Source organism: Sus scrofa, chromosome 12 (genome assembly GCF_000003025.6).
Source record: "Sus scrofa isolate TJ Tabasco breed Duroc chromosome 12, Sscrofa11.1, whole genome shotgun sequence".
NCBI classification, from domain to species: domain Eukaryota; kingdom Metazoa; phylum Chordata; class Mammalia; order Artiodactyla; family Suidae; genus Sus; species Sus scrofa.
In genome coordinates, this window is record NC_010454.4 from 46527811 (window position 1) to 46545316 (window position 17506).

Consider the following 17506-nt stretch of genomic DNA (forward strand, 5'->3'; position numbering starts at 1 on the left):
CTAAGTGGTTAGAAACATAGGAGATGGGATTCAACTATGGTAAATCTGGCTCTTCCACCCATTTGCTGTTGTGAAGTTAATTTTTATTATATTTTATTGTTACTATTTTTTTTTTTTGTCTTTTTGTCTTTTGTGGGCTATACCCATGGCATATGGAGATTCCCAGGCTAGGGGGTCTAATTGGAGCTGTAGCCACTGGCCTACACCACAGCAACGCCAGATCCGAGCTGCATCTGCGACCTATACCACAGCTCACGGCAATGCCAGATCCTTAACCCACTGAGTAAGGCCAGGGATCAAACCCGCAACCTCATGGTTCCTAGTTGGATTTGTTTCTGCTGAGCCATGACAGGAACTCCTATTGTTACGTTTTTTTGTTACTTAGACTCTTACCCTTATAATTTATATACAGATATTTTAAATACATGAGGGATTTGGGATGAGATGAAAATTTACTGGAAAAGTAGAAGTCCTTGATTGATTTAAAAAGTAGGTTGTACTATAGTAGACACAGTTTGATTTCATTGTGGTAAAAGAAAAATGTATATATACATACACACATAAAGAAAAATCTGGAAAACTAGGCATTGGGGTTGTTTAAAATGATCTCAGGGTAATAGAAATGTGAAGAAGTGGCATTTGGGTTTTTAGTATTTTATTTACCTGTATTTTTAAAATTTTGTACAGGATACATGTACTACTTCTGTAATAGTAAAGGTTTGGGGTTTTTTTGGTTTTTGTTTTTTGTTGTTTTCATCTTATTTTTAGGGCCACACCCACAGCATATGGAAGTTCCCAGGCTACGGGTCAATTGGGGCTGCATCTACCGACCTACACCACAGCTACAGCAATGCAGGATCCAGGCCATGTCTGCAACCTACACCACAGCTCATGGCAACAGCAAATCCTTAACCCACTGAGCAAGGCCAGATCAAATCTACATCCTCATGGATACTAATCGGGTTTGTTACCACTGAGCCATGACTGAAACTTCATTAAGGGTTGTTTTTAAGTGCATGAAATTTAAAAAATGAAAGGCATATTATAAAAAGTGCCATTGTAAGCAGCTGCTTATTTATGCCCTTCAAGTCGAACACCATTCACGTGGTGGTTTTGTTTGGCAGGTGCCACCATGTCGGCATTGATCCTAACAGCTTGTATTATCTGGTGCATCTGCTCTATCAAGTCTAACAGACACAAGGACGGCTTTCATCGGCTTAGGCAGCATCATGATGAGTATGAAGATGAAATCCGCATGATGTCAACTGGCTCCAAGAAGTCTCTCTTAAGTCATGAGTTCCAGGATGAAACGGACACCGAAGAGGAAACATTATATTCTAGCAAACATTGAAACACGCACTTTGCATCTCTCCCAGCATAAGTACAAGCAAAGTCACAGTTCTTTTGGGAGACACTGCATTAAGAAGAAAGACTACCTTGCTTCTTCAAGAACTTTGGGAAGTTAACTTGCTAAATTTGTATTCTCTGTGAATTTGACTGGCAACTTTGAACTTCCCCTCCTTAAAGTACTCTTACTTAAAAAAAAAAAAAATCTGCTTTCTATTTATGCAGCAGAGATGGGACAGCCACTTTGTTTTTCTTTTTAATTTAAGATGAGCTGTTTGGAGCTTCTGTTATAACTGCACACAGCCAACTAGTGGATGTTTTATTTGGCACATCAGGTGTTTACTAGTGGCTTAAGCTTTTTCTCTTTATTTTAAATGGCCAAAAGCATCCAGAAACATTAAGGCAGGGACAGCAGTCAGAATCTGACATAGAGCTTTAAAAACTCGAGGTTTTCTCAACCTATTGAGGAGTATTATTCTCTAGTTATTAAATAGCTGGAGTTTCTCTTTTTATTCAGGTGTAATGGAGGCTGAGTTGATTTTGAAACTTATGTAACATTAGGAGATGAATAAATGGGCTTCCGTATTTGGCTTTCTACCTATTCCAAGGCTAGATCAGAACTGGTGGGCTGTGCTCTAAGCAGGATTTCACTACCTCTCTTGTAAGGTTTAGCAAAGTTCTAAATATCCCCATTTTAAGGGAGAAGTTGTTGACTTTGTTATAAAAGATCTAAATGTCCATTTGAGTGGAACTGAGAGGGAGATCCAGCAAAAGCTAAAACTCCTATTGCCTATCTTTCAACTTGGTAAAAACCCACAGGTGCTGCTGATGCTGCTCTTATCTGTGAAGCACTACTTTATTCTAGGAATGCCTAAATCTTTAATATTTACTAAATTTGAACCTTTTCTATGTTGTACACTTATGGTTTTCAGATGACCTGGCAATCTGCAAGATCTGAATTCTACTGAAAATATCTGGAAGTGTAGAAGAGACCTACTTGTACGTTCTTAACTTACATTTGAACACAAAATATCTACACTCATGTCCAGCCCAAGCTTTCTCCCTATGATAGCATCCTGTTATTGAAATAGCTTGGCCTGTCTTATTCATAAGGACCTCTGCAAGTGATTGGGTTCTTTGTCCTAATGTTTCATTTGCCAGTTTCTTCTTTGTCAACCAATTTTGTTAAAAGTTCAGTTGAAAGCATTTAAATATGGCTCCTCCATTAAAAATAATAATAACAACACTGTGGTGAGAAAGTACCATCTTCAGTGCCAATCAGGTTATTGCAAAGGCCTAAAAGATTTGCATTTTATTGTCTATCATATTATGTTATTCAGTGGGAATGATGCTTTTTATAAGTATGAGTCTTACCAATAATCTAAGGGTTTAACACCTTTGAGTATTTTAATGGCCAAGTTGCTGCTGAACTTGTAACAAATCAGGGGGTCAAAAAACTTGCTCTCATCTTTTCAAATTGTCTTCTGTATCTGTTAATGTACCAGTCATCCCAAAGCGTTCATCTGGAGTGGTTTACCATCCACCTAGGTTATTCAGCCAACTTTTGCTAGAAATGTGCCCAAAGTGGCTTTATAGAAAGAGATTTGGTTTAGCAGGAATAATGAGGTCATGGCATTTATCCATGAGTATCTGTGACCTAATTTGGGTGGTTCAGGGTTAAGCCATTCTAGTACTAGTCCTGTTTACCTACTCTAAATTTTGAGCCCTTGCCACCACACATGCACAGAGCAGTTTGTGGAGTGATAATGCTTAATGAAATAATCATGATTTTAATTTCTACTAATACTACTTTACATTTTCCATAAGGGGATGATGTGGGGGGTATTGCTCTTTCAAGCTTTATTTTTAAGAATGCAAAGTCAGAAAGGCAACAAAGGGCCTGTGAGTGGCTGGCTCGGCTTGAGATATTGCAGGTAGAATTGAAATGAAGTTGATGTGACAGCTTTTATTCGTACTGGTCTTCACTAAAGGATGCCTTTTCAATTCATTTCTCTCTTGAATTAAATGTCTTTCACTGTACATCACAGTAGCTGGAGTCCATGCCTTTTAAGCATGCGTAAAGAGTTCTTTCAGTAATGTTTCATGAAAGGCAAACCAAATTCTGCTATAATCTCTAACGAATTTCTGAATAATGCATTGCTCTGGAAAACAAGGCCTTTTTCGCTTGTGTTGTCTGTTAACATGAATGTACAGGATCATGACTACTAAGACTGTGTTCTCTGCCTTGCTTTGTCTTTTATTTGTGGATCTAATCTAGTATTAGGCCACATTAACTGCTTAAGGCATCAAAGCCATATGGCATGGGGAATGCATTTCTTCAGTGTTTCTTCTAGAGACTTTCCATTTCCTTGGAGTCATGGAGGCAAGTAAGTATCACAGTATTAAGAAATTCACCCAAACCTGAGTTGTGCCTTCCTTTACTCACAAGGCATGTGGTTTTTGTTTTATTTTGTTTTGTTTTGGGGGGAGGGGTGGGGGTTTGTCCTGGTGATCGATTTGTAAGCCTTCTTCCCTCTGGCTCCTAAATAAAAGCAAAGTGATTGAGTAGGTAATGTTCAAAGTGTCTGCCTGTGTAAATGTACTTGTACTGATCATGCAGTTCAATAAGTTGAATTCAAGTTAATTTCAAGGAGGAAAAATCCTTTGGTTTGGATGTATTTCGCTGAACATTTGAGTAGTGACGGGGATCCCATCCAGTTGAGGAATACTTGCAATTCTCATTGGAGGGAATGTGCTTTGGGGCTTTGGTCATCCTCCAGAAAGGAACAACATGTGTATTTGGCCCAGTGTGATTGATTGGTTAATCTTTGGTAACTTTCACCTGATAGGATTTGCTGAATTAATGAATACTGAACTTTAGTTATGAGTTGGCAAAAAATAAAAGGTAGTGCTTATGCCTGTTTCTAAGCTAATACCAGGTTACTCAGTAACCAAGACCTGTTCTTCTATTTCCATTTCTTCTCAATAGCAACTAAATCAGTTTATTTTCTTGTGGCCAGAAATGCACTTATACCAAGTTTTGTCCCTGCTGTATTAAAAGGTTCTTGGCTACGAATGCTGTAATAGTGCCCTATGTTATGGTTCTCTGGTGGAACTTTTTTTAGCAACTTACTACCAAAAAATTCTGCTGTGGTTGATGTTCAGTGATTCTTTATTTAGCAACTTTTTGATAAGTATTTGGGTTTCTGATTATTTTAATTAAAGTAGTTTTTTTTTGGGGGGGAGGTGATGAGGGCCCTTGATTACTGTCAAGTGAACTTGGATTTCCAGTTCATAAAGAAATATTTCCCAACCCCCAATTCTCCTGTTTTTAGCAATAACTCATTAACATGCCATTTGACTTTCAGAACATTACTCAGTTGATTTTGACTTGGCAGACTCTTTGGTGAAATTTGAAAATAGGCTTATTTGAAATAAGGCACTTAGATATAAATTATATAAATGTATGACTTTTATAAATGACATAACATGAGTGTTCTCGCTACGTTCTGTGCTGGCCATGCTGCAGATTTTCTGGAGGTATGACATGATGGTATTTTTCTTTTAATACTCAGATTAAAAATCAACTTTTCACCTCTCCCTTTTTTCAGAGTGACATTCCCCAGCTCCAGAACAATCTATAGCTATTTATATGAGGTGCCCAAGACTCATTCATCAAAAGTGCTTCAGTCTTTGGTTTATTTCATGCGCTGTGCCTTCAAAATGAAGTTTTTAAAAGGGACTTTAAACAAAGTTGAATAGTAGTTTTAAAAAGTCAATCTGTGTAATTTATGTGAAATCTAACTGTAATGAGGTCCTTTCTGTTTTTTATATGTAAACAGATCTACTAATCCTGTATAAAAGTTATTTTATGATGTTTGTCTTCCTTTGTGTTTTGTCTCATAATCTTTTCTCTAAAGCAATAGACCAGAAAAAGTTACTGTTCCAATTTGAAAGTTATGGATTTAGTTTTCTACCTATAGGAGGGGGAACATAGTACCAGGCAAGGAATACAGGTTGTTACCTGCAGAACGTTTCTTCTTCATGAATTGACTCAAAATAAAACTGTGTTTCTGGAATAATTACATAGTAGCCGCAGCTCAGCTAGATTGCTATATGCCCAATCACTCCACAGTGAATATAACAAAAGTGGCCATTGAAAGGTTTATGTGCTCGTTCCAAACTTTGGTTCTTTTTACAGATGAGCCAAGTTATGTGTCCTGACACTTGAGGGCATAGTGGTAATCAATTCAGTATCCCCTTTTCATTTAGCAATAATTTGTTGATGCTGCTGCCCTAATAGGAATTGGGCCAGTGTCTTGGGAGTGCTGGGACGCAGGTTCAATCCCCAGCCTGGCACAGTAGGTTACGGACCTGCAGCATAGGTTGCTCTGATCCCGGGTCCAGGAATTCCATATGCCATGGAGTGGCAAAAAAAGAAAAGAGAGAGAGAAGGTCTGCTATAGAGGAAGTATAGCCTGGAGATTTGAGTATGGACTTTGGAGTGGAACCAATCCATGACTGACCCTTGATTCTATCACTTGCTTCTTATGTGACTTTGTTTTGTACACATTTCTTAACATTCTCTGGGTCTCAGTTTCTCTACTGGTTAAGGAATAATACCTGATAGGATTGCAGTGGGAATTAAGTGAAATAATGTTAGCAATAGGCCCAACACGGTGTTTGACTCGGAACTGGATGGCCGTGGTGACTGGAAATGGGAGTGTATTGGAATGACTGTGGTAATTGGAAATGGGAGTATATTGAAATGGATGCCTCAAATTCAGCTAAAGACAATTTATCGATTCAGTTAGAAGCAATATGAAGAGGTTGTGATATAGTCAAAGATGTAGGTGAAAAACAAGTAGAAAGAGGAGATATTTAAGATGAACATGGAGAAAGAGATTATGGATTAAATAGAAATTGTTTTAACATGAATTATATTCTGTGATTGTCAAACAAGTTGAACCAAGGTGAAGGGGCCACAGGGAAGGTCTAGATTGCTAGGTCTGAACCACCACTAATTTTGAGTATTTGGAGTTACTGCAATACTGTAAGTATTATCATTCATTATTGTATGATTCCTTATTAGAGTTTTTCAAGATAAAATAGGTTTCTGATTTGGTGTTTGAAAGATGTCAGGGGCCCAGAGGAATTGATCCTAAAGATAGTTAGGGGATGGGATAGATGGGGAGTGGGTATATGACAGTAATAGCTGATTGGATGACTGCTAGATTAAAATAATTTTGGAATATTTGTATTTACAGAAAAGTGAATACAGAATTAGCTGCTGGACTCTTATTTGGAGGATGTGGGTACTGGGAAGGGAAAAGAGGATTATGCAATTTGCTACTCAGCAGGACTTGAATGGAATCCATTTGAAAAGTAGTGGGCATTGGAGGAAACATGAACCTAGCCAGGTATGCATAGCCTGGGTGGTGAGGTATCAAGCCACATGGCACTGCTTCTAGGTGACTGGGTTAAACTCAGATCTTCTCCAGTGGAAGGTATCTCTATCCTAGATTTGGAGATCTCACTATTTTTCAAGGGCAATGACCAACATAGACATATAACCAAGCATGAAGAGAAAGAAAGACACTACCAGTAATAAAGCAGAAAAAGTTCACTAGCTTCAGATGATGACATTATCAAACACTGCAAAAACCAACAAAAAACTTACTGTTTTCAAAGCAATCAAAGATAAACCTGAGACTATCATGGGAAACCATAAAATAATAGAATTTCTAGAAATGAGAGTACAGAAACTATAATTCAATGGATAGTTGCAATGGCAGCTTGGACACAGAGAAGCAGAAACCAGAAGGTAAATCCATAGAGATTCTGTTTGGCAGCACAAAGACAAAACAGTAGAAAATAGGAAGAAGAGGGTAAAAACGACAAAGGCATGTTTGATAATCAGTTCTAGAGGGAAAGGGGAGAAAGAATGAAGCATAGGAAACTTAAAATTCTCAAGGGGGAATGTTCCAAAATTGATAAATGGTATCTATAGATTAAAGAAACCCCATCCAAGCCAGAAAAAGTAAACATCCACACCTAGACACATCAGTGAGATGCTGGCACCAAAGACAAGGAGAAAAAAATGTAAAACAGAGAGAAAAGAAATTAATTTCAAAGGCTTTATAATTTACCAGTACGGTATAAATATACTTTGAAAGTGCCAGGGAGAACATTAACTTCCAACAGCGAATTCTATATTGAACCTATCTTTCAAGAATGAGGGTGAAGGTCCAGGTAACTGAAAACATGGGTGGCAACCTATGCTACCTCCTGTCTCCCAGTATTTCACTGCTGAAAAAAAAGAAAAGGTAAAGGTTTTCTATACAGAAACCTCAGTGTAACTTGAGGCTGGAGAAGTTTGAAACGTCAAACTAACACTAAAATGAGAAAAAAAATCACCAAATCTCAGTATATACTCTCATATGCCTGCCTCAGCCTCACCCCAGTGCAAGGCTTTGTGGAGAGAAGGGAGAGGGAGATGAACGGCAAGGAAGACAGACGAGGAAGACAGTAAGTGCACCTAAAGTTAGTGTAAAACTGCTGAATGGTCTGGAAAAAAACGTGTCAAGCCATCGGAGCGCAAACTGTAGAGAAGGGGTTTCAAAATGAGTTCAATTTAAAGGGGCTGGTGTAATTGAAGGGAGCAATTTCTGATACACGTAGCTTTTGGGGAAGGAAAAAAGGAGAAACACCCTTTGACAAATTAGGTGATGGGAGCCAAAAAGAGGACTATTTAAAGTTCTGCAAGGTAAAGGAAAACTACAAAATCGGAATGTTAACCATCTCTCCCTATCACCAAAAGCAACCAACAAAAACCCTGCTGAAGCACCTGAATTTTGTTATATTGACAGAAGAGACCTCAGCCATGAGGCATGGAAATATAAATAACTGAAACAAATATTGATAAGGAACAAATTGGTCATTATTTGTAGATAGGATTGTGCATGTGAAAATGCAAAACAATCTACAAGTAAGTTAGAAAACAATAAGATGACAGCTCTATGTCAGCTATGGGTGGATTGGTTTAAAACAGAAAAGACTTTCCCATTGAGAATAATTAGAAAAGCTTGGATTAAAACAACAACCAGAAAAGCTGTTGAAGGATTGGGGACTACTAAAATAACAAGGACTGAGGGGGTCAAGATCCTAGCAAGGGGAGTTCAGGGGCGGGAGGATAATGAAATATTCACCTTGATGCATTTTTTTTTTGTTTTTTGTTTTTTGTTTTTAATTAAGTGCCTGAACCCGGTCTTTATTTTTTTTTTTTAATAATTTAAAGTTTTGAGGAGTTCCCGTCGTGGCTCAGTGGTTAACAAATCCGACTAGGAACCATGAGGTTGCGGGTTCAATCCCTGGCTTCACTCAGTGGGTTGAGGATCCAGCATTGCTGTGGCTGTGGAGTAGGCTGGCGGCTACAGCTCCAATTGGATCCCTAGCCTGGGAACCTCTGTATGCTGCAGGTGCAGCCCTAGAAAAAACAAAATGACAAAGTTTTATTGAATTATACTTTACAATGTTGTAATAATTTCTGCTGCTGCAAGAAGCAGCAGTAAACTGTCTGGAGAAGGGTAACTTTGCGAGCCTCAAGTGATTACTACAAATTCTAATCTATAACATACTGCATCCAGTTAAAATTACTTTTATTATTATATGTCAAACGGTGAAAGATCAAGAAAAATATAGAAACAGTCCCATGGGAGTTACAGGTTTTTCAGTTATCAGAAACTTTAAAATAATGGCAAGGAATAAATTCAAGAAAGTAAAAGACAAGATGAAGAATTTTAGCAGATACTTAAAATCTATTCAAGGGAGGCTTTCACTTGTGGACAAAATGGTGTAGATGTATTTCTCTTCTATTCCTCCCACTGAGCCCAGCAGAAACAAACAAACAAAACCCCCAAACCCTCATGCATTATATATGAAACAAATAAGACTCAGGTGCAGAGAAAAAGGCAGGCACCTCCAAGGACCTCGAGCATCCAAAGAACGACACAGTGGTGAGTTCCCTGGGTTTTCTTTTTGCTTCATATAATACCCCATAATAATTGTTGTCTCATATATCCTATAGTGGGTGCTGAAGATGCTGGCAACACTGGAATACCAAAGGATGCAGACAAAAGAAAAAAAAAAAAAAAGCCCAAAGAAAGGGACCAAGAAAGGAGCCAACTACCAGGACAGAATAGTTTTAGATAATAATTGTATCACTCCAGTCAACTGCTACAGAAAAAAATTGAGGCCTTTATCTACCCTATGCTAGCAAAGGCTGAATAGGGAGCCTAGACTCCACCTTCACCTGACTGTAATAAAGCCCTCTTCCCCACTGCTGGGTTGTATCAAAGAAGGCCACGGGGGCAGCTAAGACTCTGACTACCACACAGTGGTAATGAGGCCCTCTGCCTTGGTGTCAGTGAGGAGCAGTAACAAGTCACCCTCCCCACCTGGGGTATCAACAAAGGCCAAGGGAGAGCCTGAACTTTCACTCCCACCTGGTAGTAACAGGCAGTTCTCCAACTTTCCCCCCAGCATAGTGTCAGAGGAGTTCTGCTTAAATGGAGGTTGAAAATAAGATCCAGAGTCTTATCATACCTAAAATATCCAGGGTACACATTTATTTATTTTTTATTATTTTATTTTATTTTGTCTTTTTAGGCCTGCATCCATGGCATACGGAAGTTCCCAGGCTAGGGGTTGAATTGGAGCTGGAGCTGCCAGCCTACACCACAGCCACAGCAACACCAGATCCCAGCTGCATCTTCAGCCTACACCTTAGCTCACAGCAACACGGGATTCTTTTTTTTTTTTTTTTTTTTTTTCTTTTTTGCCATTTCTTGGGTCACACCTGTGGCATATGGAGGTTCCCAGGCTAGGGGTCTAATCAGAGCTGTAGCTGCCAGCCTACACCAGAGCCACAGCAACGCTGGATCCGAGCTGCATCTGCAACCTACACCACAGCTCACAGCAACGCGGATCATTAATCCACTGAGCAAGGCCAGGGATCGAACCCGCAACCTCATGGTTCCTAGTCGGATTCGTTAACCACTGCGCCACGACGGGAACTCCAACACTGGATTCTTAACCCACTGAGCAGAGTCAGGGATCAAACCCACATCCTCATGGATGCCAGTTTGCCGAGAGCAGCTCAGAAGGTGAGGGCTAAAGAACGGTTGCTGTGAAACTTAAGAAAAGGTTAACATAAAACAAGACACAGAGACATTTATTTTAATCAAAGGTGGGAACTGGGGTACTCAAGGTCTCAGGGACCAAGAGCACCACCTCAAGAAACTATATTGCTTTTATTGTGTTTTTTAGGATTACGTCAAATGAGTAGAGGACTGTGCAGGATATAGTTTTTTTTTAATTTTTTTAAAAGTCATGTAGTTGGTAGCTGGTTAAGCTTTTACTCTGACCTTTAGGCATTTTGAGGAAGCTATCTATGCATAGCATCTAGAGAATCACCACTGTGCTTCTACAGATGGCCTGTGACAACCAACAACCCGTTGTGCCCAGGTTTGCACCTTGTTCTCCTTGCTGATGCATATCCCATTAACGACCCTTCATAAATGCCCTGGGGCCATGAGGCTCCTCTTCCTCTTATTTTAACAGGACATATGCTGTACAAACGGCATGCCTATTTGCACAGGTCCAGCATGCCCGGACCAAAGCATTATGTCCTCATTCAGCTGACCACATGAATAACTCAATGCCTTTTGGTCTTTGTTCTTAAGCTTAAGTTATTTACCAGCACTGTGACTGTTTTTCAAGCAGCAATACAGGGTAAAGGTAAAGCAGGACAAGATGGAGTTTTCAGCATGGAAAATAGAAACAGGGAGACTAAGAAAAGATTGTAGAAACATGTCTCCCAACACTAGTTGGGTTCGTTACCACTGAGCCACAAAGGGGACTTCCAGGGTACAAATTTAAAACCACTCATTATACCAAGAACCCAGAGATTTTCAGCTTGAACAAAAAGAAACAACAAACACCAACATCAAAATGAAACACCCATTGGAATTGTCTGACAAGGATATAATAAAAACATTTCAATGAGCAATTACAAAAAAATCTTAGAACAAATGATAAAAAGAGTCTTGGGAAAGAAATGCAAAGTCTCAGCAAATAAATAGAAGAGATAATGAGGGAGTTCCCGTCGTGGCGCAGTGGTTGACGAATCCGACTAGGAACCATAAGGTTGCGGGTTGATCCCTGCCCTTGCTCAGTGGGTTAATGATCCGGCGTTGCTGTGAGCTGTGGTGTAGGTTGCAGACACGGCTCGGATCCGCGTTACTGTAGCTCTGGCGTAGGCCAGTGGCTACAGCTCCGATTCAACCCCTAGCCTGGGAACCTCCATATGCCGCGAGAGCAGCCCAAGAAATAGCAACAACAACAACAACGATAACAACAACAACAACAAAAGACAAAAAAATAAAATAAAAAAAAGAAGAGATAATGAGGAACCAAATGGATATTTTTAATCTGAAAAATACAATAATTAAAAACTCAGTGAATGGGCTTGACAGCAGAATGGAGGGGACAGAGGAAAGACACGCCTATCAATGAACTTGAAGACAGAACAGTAGAAATTACCAATCTAAAGAATAGAAAATAGACTGAACAAATTAGTAGTGCCTTAGGGATATGTAGGACTATAACAAAAAGATTTAACATTCACATCATCGGAGTCCCAAGAGAAGAATAACAGGATAGAGGCAGAAAAAGTATTAGAAGAAGTAATCTCTGAAAATCTTTCCCAAATGTGTCAAAAGACATAAACCTAAGATTCAAGAAGCTGAGAAAATCCCAAACAGTATAAAACCAAAGAAATCTATGCTAAAACACACCATAATCAACTTTCTGAAAACTAAAAAAAAAAAAAAAAAAAAAGTTTTTAAAGCAGAGAGAACGATCTCTTAGCTATAATGGAAAAACAATTCAATTTCTCATTAGAACTTGTAGAAGCAGGAAGGAATTAGCCCACTTTTCAAGTGCTGAAAAAAAGAAACTGTCAACCCCAGATTCTATATCCGGCAATAATATTTTTCAGGAAGGAAAGGGAAATCAAGACATCTCAGATGAAGAAAAAATAATAGAATTTGTCTCCAGCTGATCTACTCTTTTAACAAATGGCTAAAGGAAGTTCTTGAAACAGAAAGAAAATGATAAAAAAGGAATCTTGGAACATCAGGGAGGAAGAAAGAAAAATTGGAAGAGTAAAAAAAAATGTATCAGTAACACAAAATATGGCTTTCCTTCTTTTAAAATCTATGTTTGACAGTCAAAGCAAAGATTATAATATTATATGATGTGGTTCTCAGGGAACATAGGGGAAATATTAAAGACAACTATAAATGGTAGTGAATAAAGGCGCAGGTGTGATTTTAAAAACTTTGCAGGAGGAAAGGGTTCTACACTTCACCAGAACTAGCGAAAAATGGACACAAGTAGGTTGGGATAATTTATCTGTCTATAAAGGGTGGCTCTGGACAGCTGATTTTAGCAGGTTGAGGGGTCAAGATGAGGAACGTTGAAGCAGTTAGAATATGCTTCATATATTTGTTGGCTAGAAAGGAAAGAGGGCTGGGACTCCTAGACAGAGGAAAAGGCGGCCAGTGGAGAAGAGGGCATAAGTTAGAAACGCGGGATAGCGGAGCACAGGGGGAGGTAGGATGAAGAGGTTGGTCGTGGGAAGAAAAGAGCCTTTGGCCCCGAAAAAAAGAGGCTGGCTGAAGGTACACATTTGAGAGAAGGTGAACAAAACAGGTAGTTGCGTCTAAGGATAACGTTCTTCTCAGCCTAGAAGGTACCTGCTAAAGAGAGAATTAGTCCAGCTGAGGGTGAGTATGCCAGTTTCGGGCGCGGAGAGCGGATGTGAACACCAGAAAGATGTCAGGGAGCGTCAAATTCTAAACATGGGTTTTCAGAAAGGTGTAAAATAATGAATTGACCGCCAGGTGGCGGTGTCTCTGGAGGCTCACGTATCCCATCGGCCCTGGCGCCAGGCGGAAGAAGGCGTGGAGGTGACTCTCTGGCTCGCATCGCCTCCGCTCTCCTATCCCGCCTGACGTTGGACAACAAAGATGGCGGCAGGAACCAGCAATTACTGGGAAGGTGAGTGGAGACCTCGGTTAGTCTCGCTGAGACGCAGAGGGACTGAGTGAAGACAGGTCTTGAGGGACGCTGCAGAGAGAAGAGCCTGGCTTCTGGAGCGCCCGAGCTGAGGGGTGGGGCTGGTCTAGTGGGTACCCCTGGGCCTGGGGGCTCTAGAGACCGTATGGTCTGGGGAGGGGGCTGCCCTGAGCGGCAGCCGGACCTGGAGCAGTGGTTGGGCGGAGAGAGCTGAGCCGGGACCGAGAGGAAGAAGGCCTGAGTCGCCGGAGGAAAGCTGGGTTGAGGGGGTAGCAGAACTCGAACGAGGGATTTGGAGTATGAACTCTGGGAGGAAACGAGGGTTGAGCGAGAATATCCCGAGCCCAGGAGGCTGGAGGAGTCAGCGCCTTAGAGTCACTGTTGGATAATTGAGTAGGAAAAGAGAAAGGAGGAACTTGTCAGGCCGGTCCATCGAAGGAAGCTGTGTGAGCGGAATGTCTTCCTCCTTGGCAGCTTCAGGCTGGGACTTCGAGGACTGGGTGTCGAGTCGCATTGGAAGGCAGAGGAAATAACCACCCTCCGTTCTGGAGATCGGTTTTGTTAAAAAGAGAAAGTTGAGAGAACCAGTGTGACTTGTAATTATTGCATTTAATTATAATTATTGCACTATTGCTGTATCTCTTCTATCAAAAAGCATCGCGTGATTTGACCAGTACGTTTATTTAATTCCTGAAATTACGGTTCGATAAAGTAAGTTCATGTAAAACTCGTTCCTGGACCATGATGATGAACAAAGATCAGAAAAGGCGCACCTTTTTCTTTCAGTTGTCTCTGCTTTACTGCAAAATAGAACTCTTTTGAATCCTTTTCCATTTTAACCAGTTTCCTCTTGCTACCCACTGAAACCTCTGGAAACCACCACAAATGGCAGTATTGTCACTGTCGGCCACTTAATCTAAAATAGTTAATTCTGAGTTCATCCATACCTGCTCGTCATACTTTGAGAATGCTTTTACTTGACGTTTTCTGCTAGAGAAGACAGTTCCTGATTACAGAGAAGCATGCTTATAGTTTAAAACGTATTAAAAGGCTTATTTGAAATGTGTATGTGCTAGCTAGAAAATACTTTAAAATTATGTAGAAGTGTCTGTTGGTTAGCTTTAGTATAAGTCGTTGGGCTGACTTTTTGGAAGTGTCATGCTAAAGGAATTATAGCAGCTTATTGACAGTCTACTCTGTGCCAGGTGCTTTAAGCACATGATTACTAACGCATAGGAAAACCCTGAAGGTAGGGGTTTGAAAAGCAAAAAGCAGAGATTCATAGGTTAAGTAGATTGTGAATAAATCTCAGAGCCAGTTCTTAGAACCTCAGAACTTCAGGCTGAGCTGAGATTCTGAGGTTTGATCTCTTGGAGAATGTGCTCCACTGTATTTCCTGCGCGCTGCTTCGTGCTTCTTGTTGCTGATGATATTATTGGAATAGTGTTTAATATTCCTTATCCCTGAAAGGTGAGATCTTTATGCTATGCCTTCAGTATTTCAGCCCTTTTATTTTGACTTCTGCTTCACCGTGAATGAGAGTACACACATCTAGATATGTGTTAACAGACTGGCTTCACTCAGCCACCTAGATGCCAAACTATTATTACACCAGTTCCTCTGCATGCTTGTTTGCTTCTCTTCTTTTAAAACTTAGGTTCTTATTTCTGTCATATTTGACTTTGTTGGAGTACATTGTTTACTGTTAAATTTAGCCTCTCCAAATATCTTTCAGCAAGCTTTTTCTTTTCTTTTTCTTTTTTTTTTTTTTTTGGCCACCTTAACAGCGTATGGAAGTTCCCGGGCCAGGGGTCGAATCTGAGCCACAGCTATGACCTGTACCACAGCTGTGGCAGTACCAGATCCCACCATGCCAGGACGGGTTTCAAACCCATGCTGCCACAGAGACAATGCCAGATCCCTCACCTGCTGCACCACAGCAGGAACTCCTTAGCAAGCTTATTGAAAAACAATTTTTAAAATCTTTGTCAATGATTATTTTTCTTTACACTCACTTACTCACTCTACTATTAACAATTTCATGGAGTTCCCGTCGTGGCGCAGTGACTAACGAATCCGACTAGGAACCATGAGGTTGCGGTTCGATCCCTGGCCTTGCTCAGTGGGTTAAGGATCCAGCATTGCCGTGAGCTGTGGTGTAGGTTGCAGATGTGGCTCGGATCCTGTGTTGTTGTGGCTCTAGCATAGGCCGGCAGCTATAGCTCTGATTAGACCCCTAGCCCGGGAACCTCCCTATGCTGAGGGTGCAGCCCTGAAAAGACAAAAGACCAAAAAAAAAAAAAAAAGAAAGAAAGAAAGAAAAAGAATTTCATAAGGTTTATAAAGCTTTGGAACATAAAGAGATAGGAAAGTCCCTGTCAAAAACAGTGATGTTTCTTTTTTATGAAGTTAGCTGGTAAATTGATATGATGCTGGTCATAAACCCTATTCAGTTCCTTAGTGATTTGTAGTCTCTTCTGTTTCCCCCTGAATTACAAAGTTTTAGTTATTGCTATAGAATAATTTCAGGGATATTAGAACAACATTGGTTGTCTAGCTATCTTTTGGGTAAAGCTGAAATTATGCATTTCCCACTGTTTCACCCTTTTTTGCCCCACCTGGAGTTTAAGTAAGTGACAGTTTTCTTTCCCAGGTAGGTATATGGTTTTCTTCTTTTAACATTTTTCTATAAGAGAGAATCGAGATATATGATAATTTTCATAGTTTGTTTTCTTAGGAAAAGTTTTGTGATTTTTTTTTATATCTACTGATGGACTTTTTATGTCTGATTATTTGCTTTTACAATTTTATTAAAGATCTCAGGAAACAGGCTCGGCAGCTGGAAAATGAACTTGACCTGAAACTAGTTTCCTTCAGTAAACTCTGTACAAGTTACAGTCACAGCAGTGCCCGAGATGGAAGACGCGACAGGTATAGGTACTACCAGATTCTCTCTCTTATGCCTAAAATTATATAGTGTTTTTAAAGCATTGAAAAATAAAATAAAATATATAACTCTGCAAATTAAATTTTGGGTATTATTAAAAATTACTTATAAAAATTCTTAATTCTTGAGACTAACATTTATTTGGGATCCTTAGGCAAAGATTGTGTTCATGTCAGGAGGAAAACACTAAGGCTTAAGAATGAGTTCACATCAGAAATAAGTTTCTTTTTCAGCCAAGATAAGGAAATGTGGTTGCTCTGCCCCCGTTGTATTTCTTATATTTTCTCATTGCTAAATGAATCTGAGGAACTGCTCAAAAGTGAAGTATACCTACTGTTATTCTAGGATGAATCTAGTGTAGTATATATCTTCACTCTTAATGACCCAAGCTATTTTAAATTTTAGTTCTTTTTTGAGAAAGTGGTATACTGCTATTTTAAATATGTGAAAATCTGTTCTTATCTTTGAACTTCGCTTTAGACCAGCTACTTGTTTCAAAAAATATTAGGAAGTTGCACTGGGAACTATATCTAGTCACTTATGATGGAGCAAGATGGAGGATAATGTGAGGAGAAGCATATATACATGTATGTGTGCCTGGGTCACTTTGCTGTACAGTAGAAAATTGACAGAACACTGTAAATGGAAAAAATAAAAATAATTTAAGAAATAAAAATAAATAAATAAAAATAAAGTTAAAAAGAAATAAATAAATTTGGAAAAAAATATTAGGACATTATATCTGGCATTTAATAGACCGCCCAAATAAACCTTTCCACAGAAAAGAAACTCATGGGCTTGGAGAACAGACTTGTGGTTGCCAAGGGGAAGAGGGAGGGAGTGAGATGGACTGGGAGTTTGGGGTTAATAGATGCAAACTATTGCATTTGGAGTGGATAAGCAATGAAATCCCACTGTATAGCCCAGGGAACTATATCAGTCACTTGTGAAGCAGCATGATGGAGGATAATGCGAGAAAAAGAAAAATATATACGTATATAAGTATGACTGGGTCACTTTGCTGTACAGTAGAAATTGACAGAACACTGTACATCAACTATAATGGAAAAA

General features: G+C 39.6%; 2 protein-coding genes across 3 annotated transcripts in view; both read left to right on the plus strand.

Moving 5' to 3' along the window:
- The window catches only part of CPD (carboxypeptidase D), a 70830-nt gene extending 65608 nt beyond the window's left edge, over positions 1-5222 (plus strand). Inside the window, exon 21 of the mRNA XM_003131786.4 lies at positions 1125-5222. Within this exon, the coding sequence (XP_003131834.2) occupies positions 1125-1351 (227 nt within the window). The 3' untranslated portion in view covers positions 1352-5222. The remainder of the gene's footprint in view (positions 1-1124) is intronic.
- The window catches only part of GOSR1 (golgi SNAP receptor complex member 1), a 55952-nt gene continuing 51759 nt past the window's right edge, over positions 13314-17506 (plus strand). The window contains exons 1-2 of one of the 2 annotated variants that reach the window (XM_003131787.5): positions 13314-13470; positions 16305-16425. In XM_003131787.5, the coding sequence (XP_003131835.2) occupies positions 13440-13470; positions 16305-16425 (152 nt within the window). In that variant the 5' untranslated portion in view covers positions 13314-13439. The remainder of the gene's footprint in view (positions 13471-16304; positions 16426-17506) is intronic. The other variant, XM_005669105.3, reaches the window with a different exon arrangement.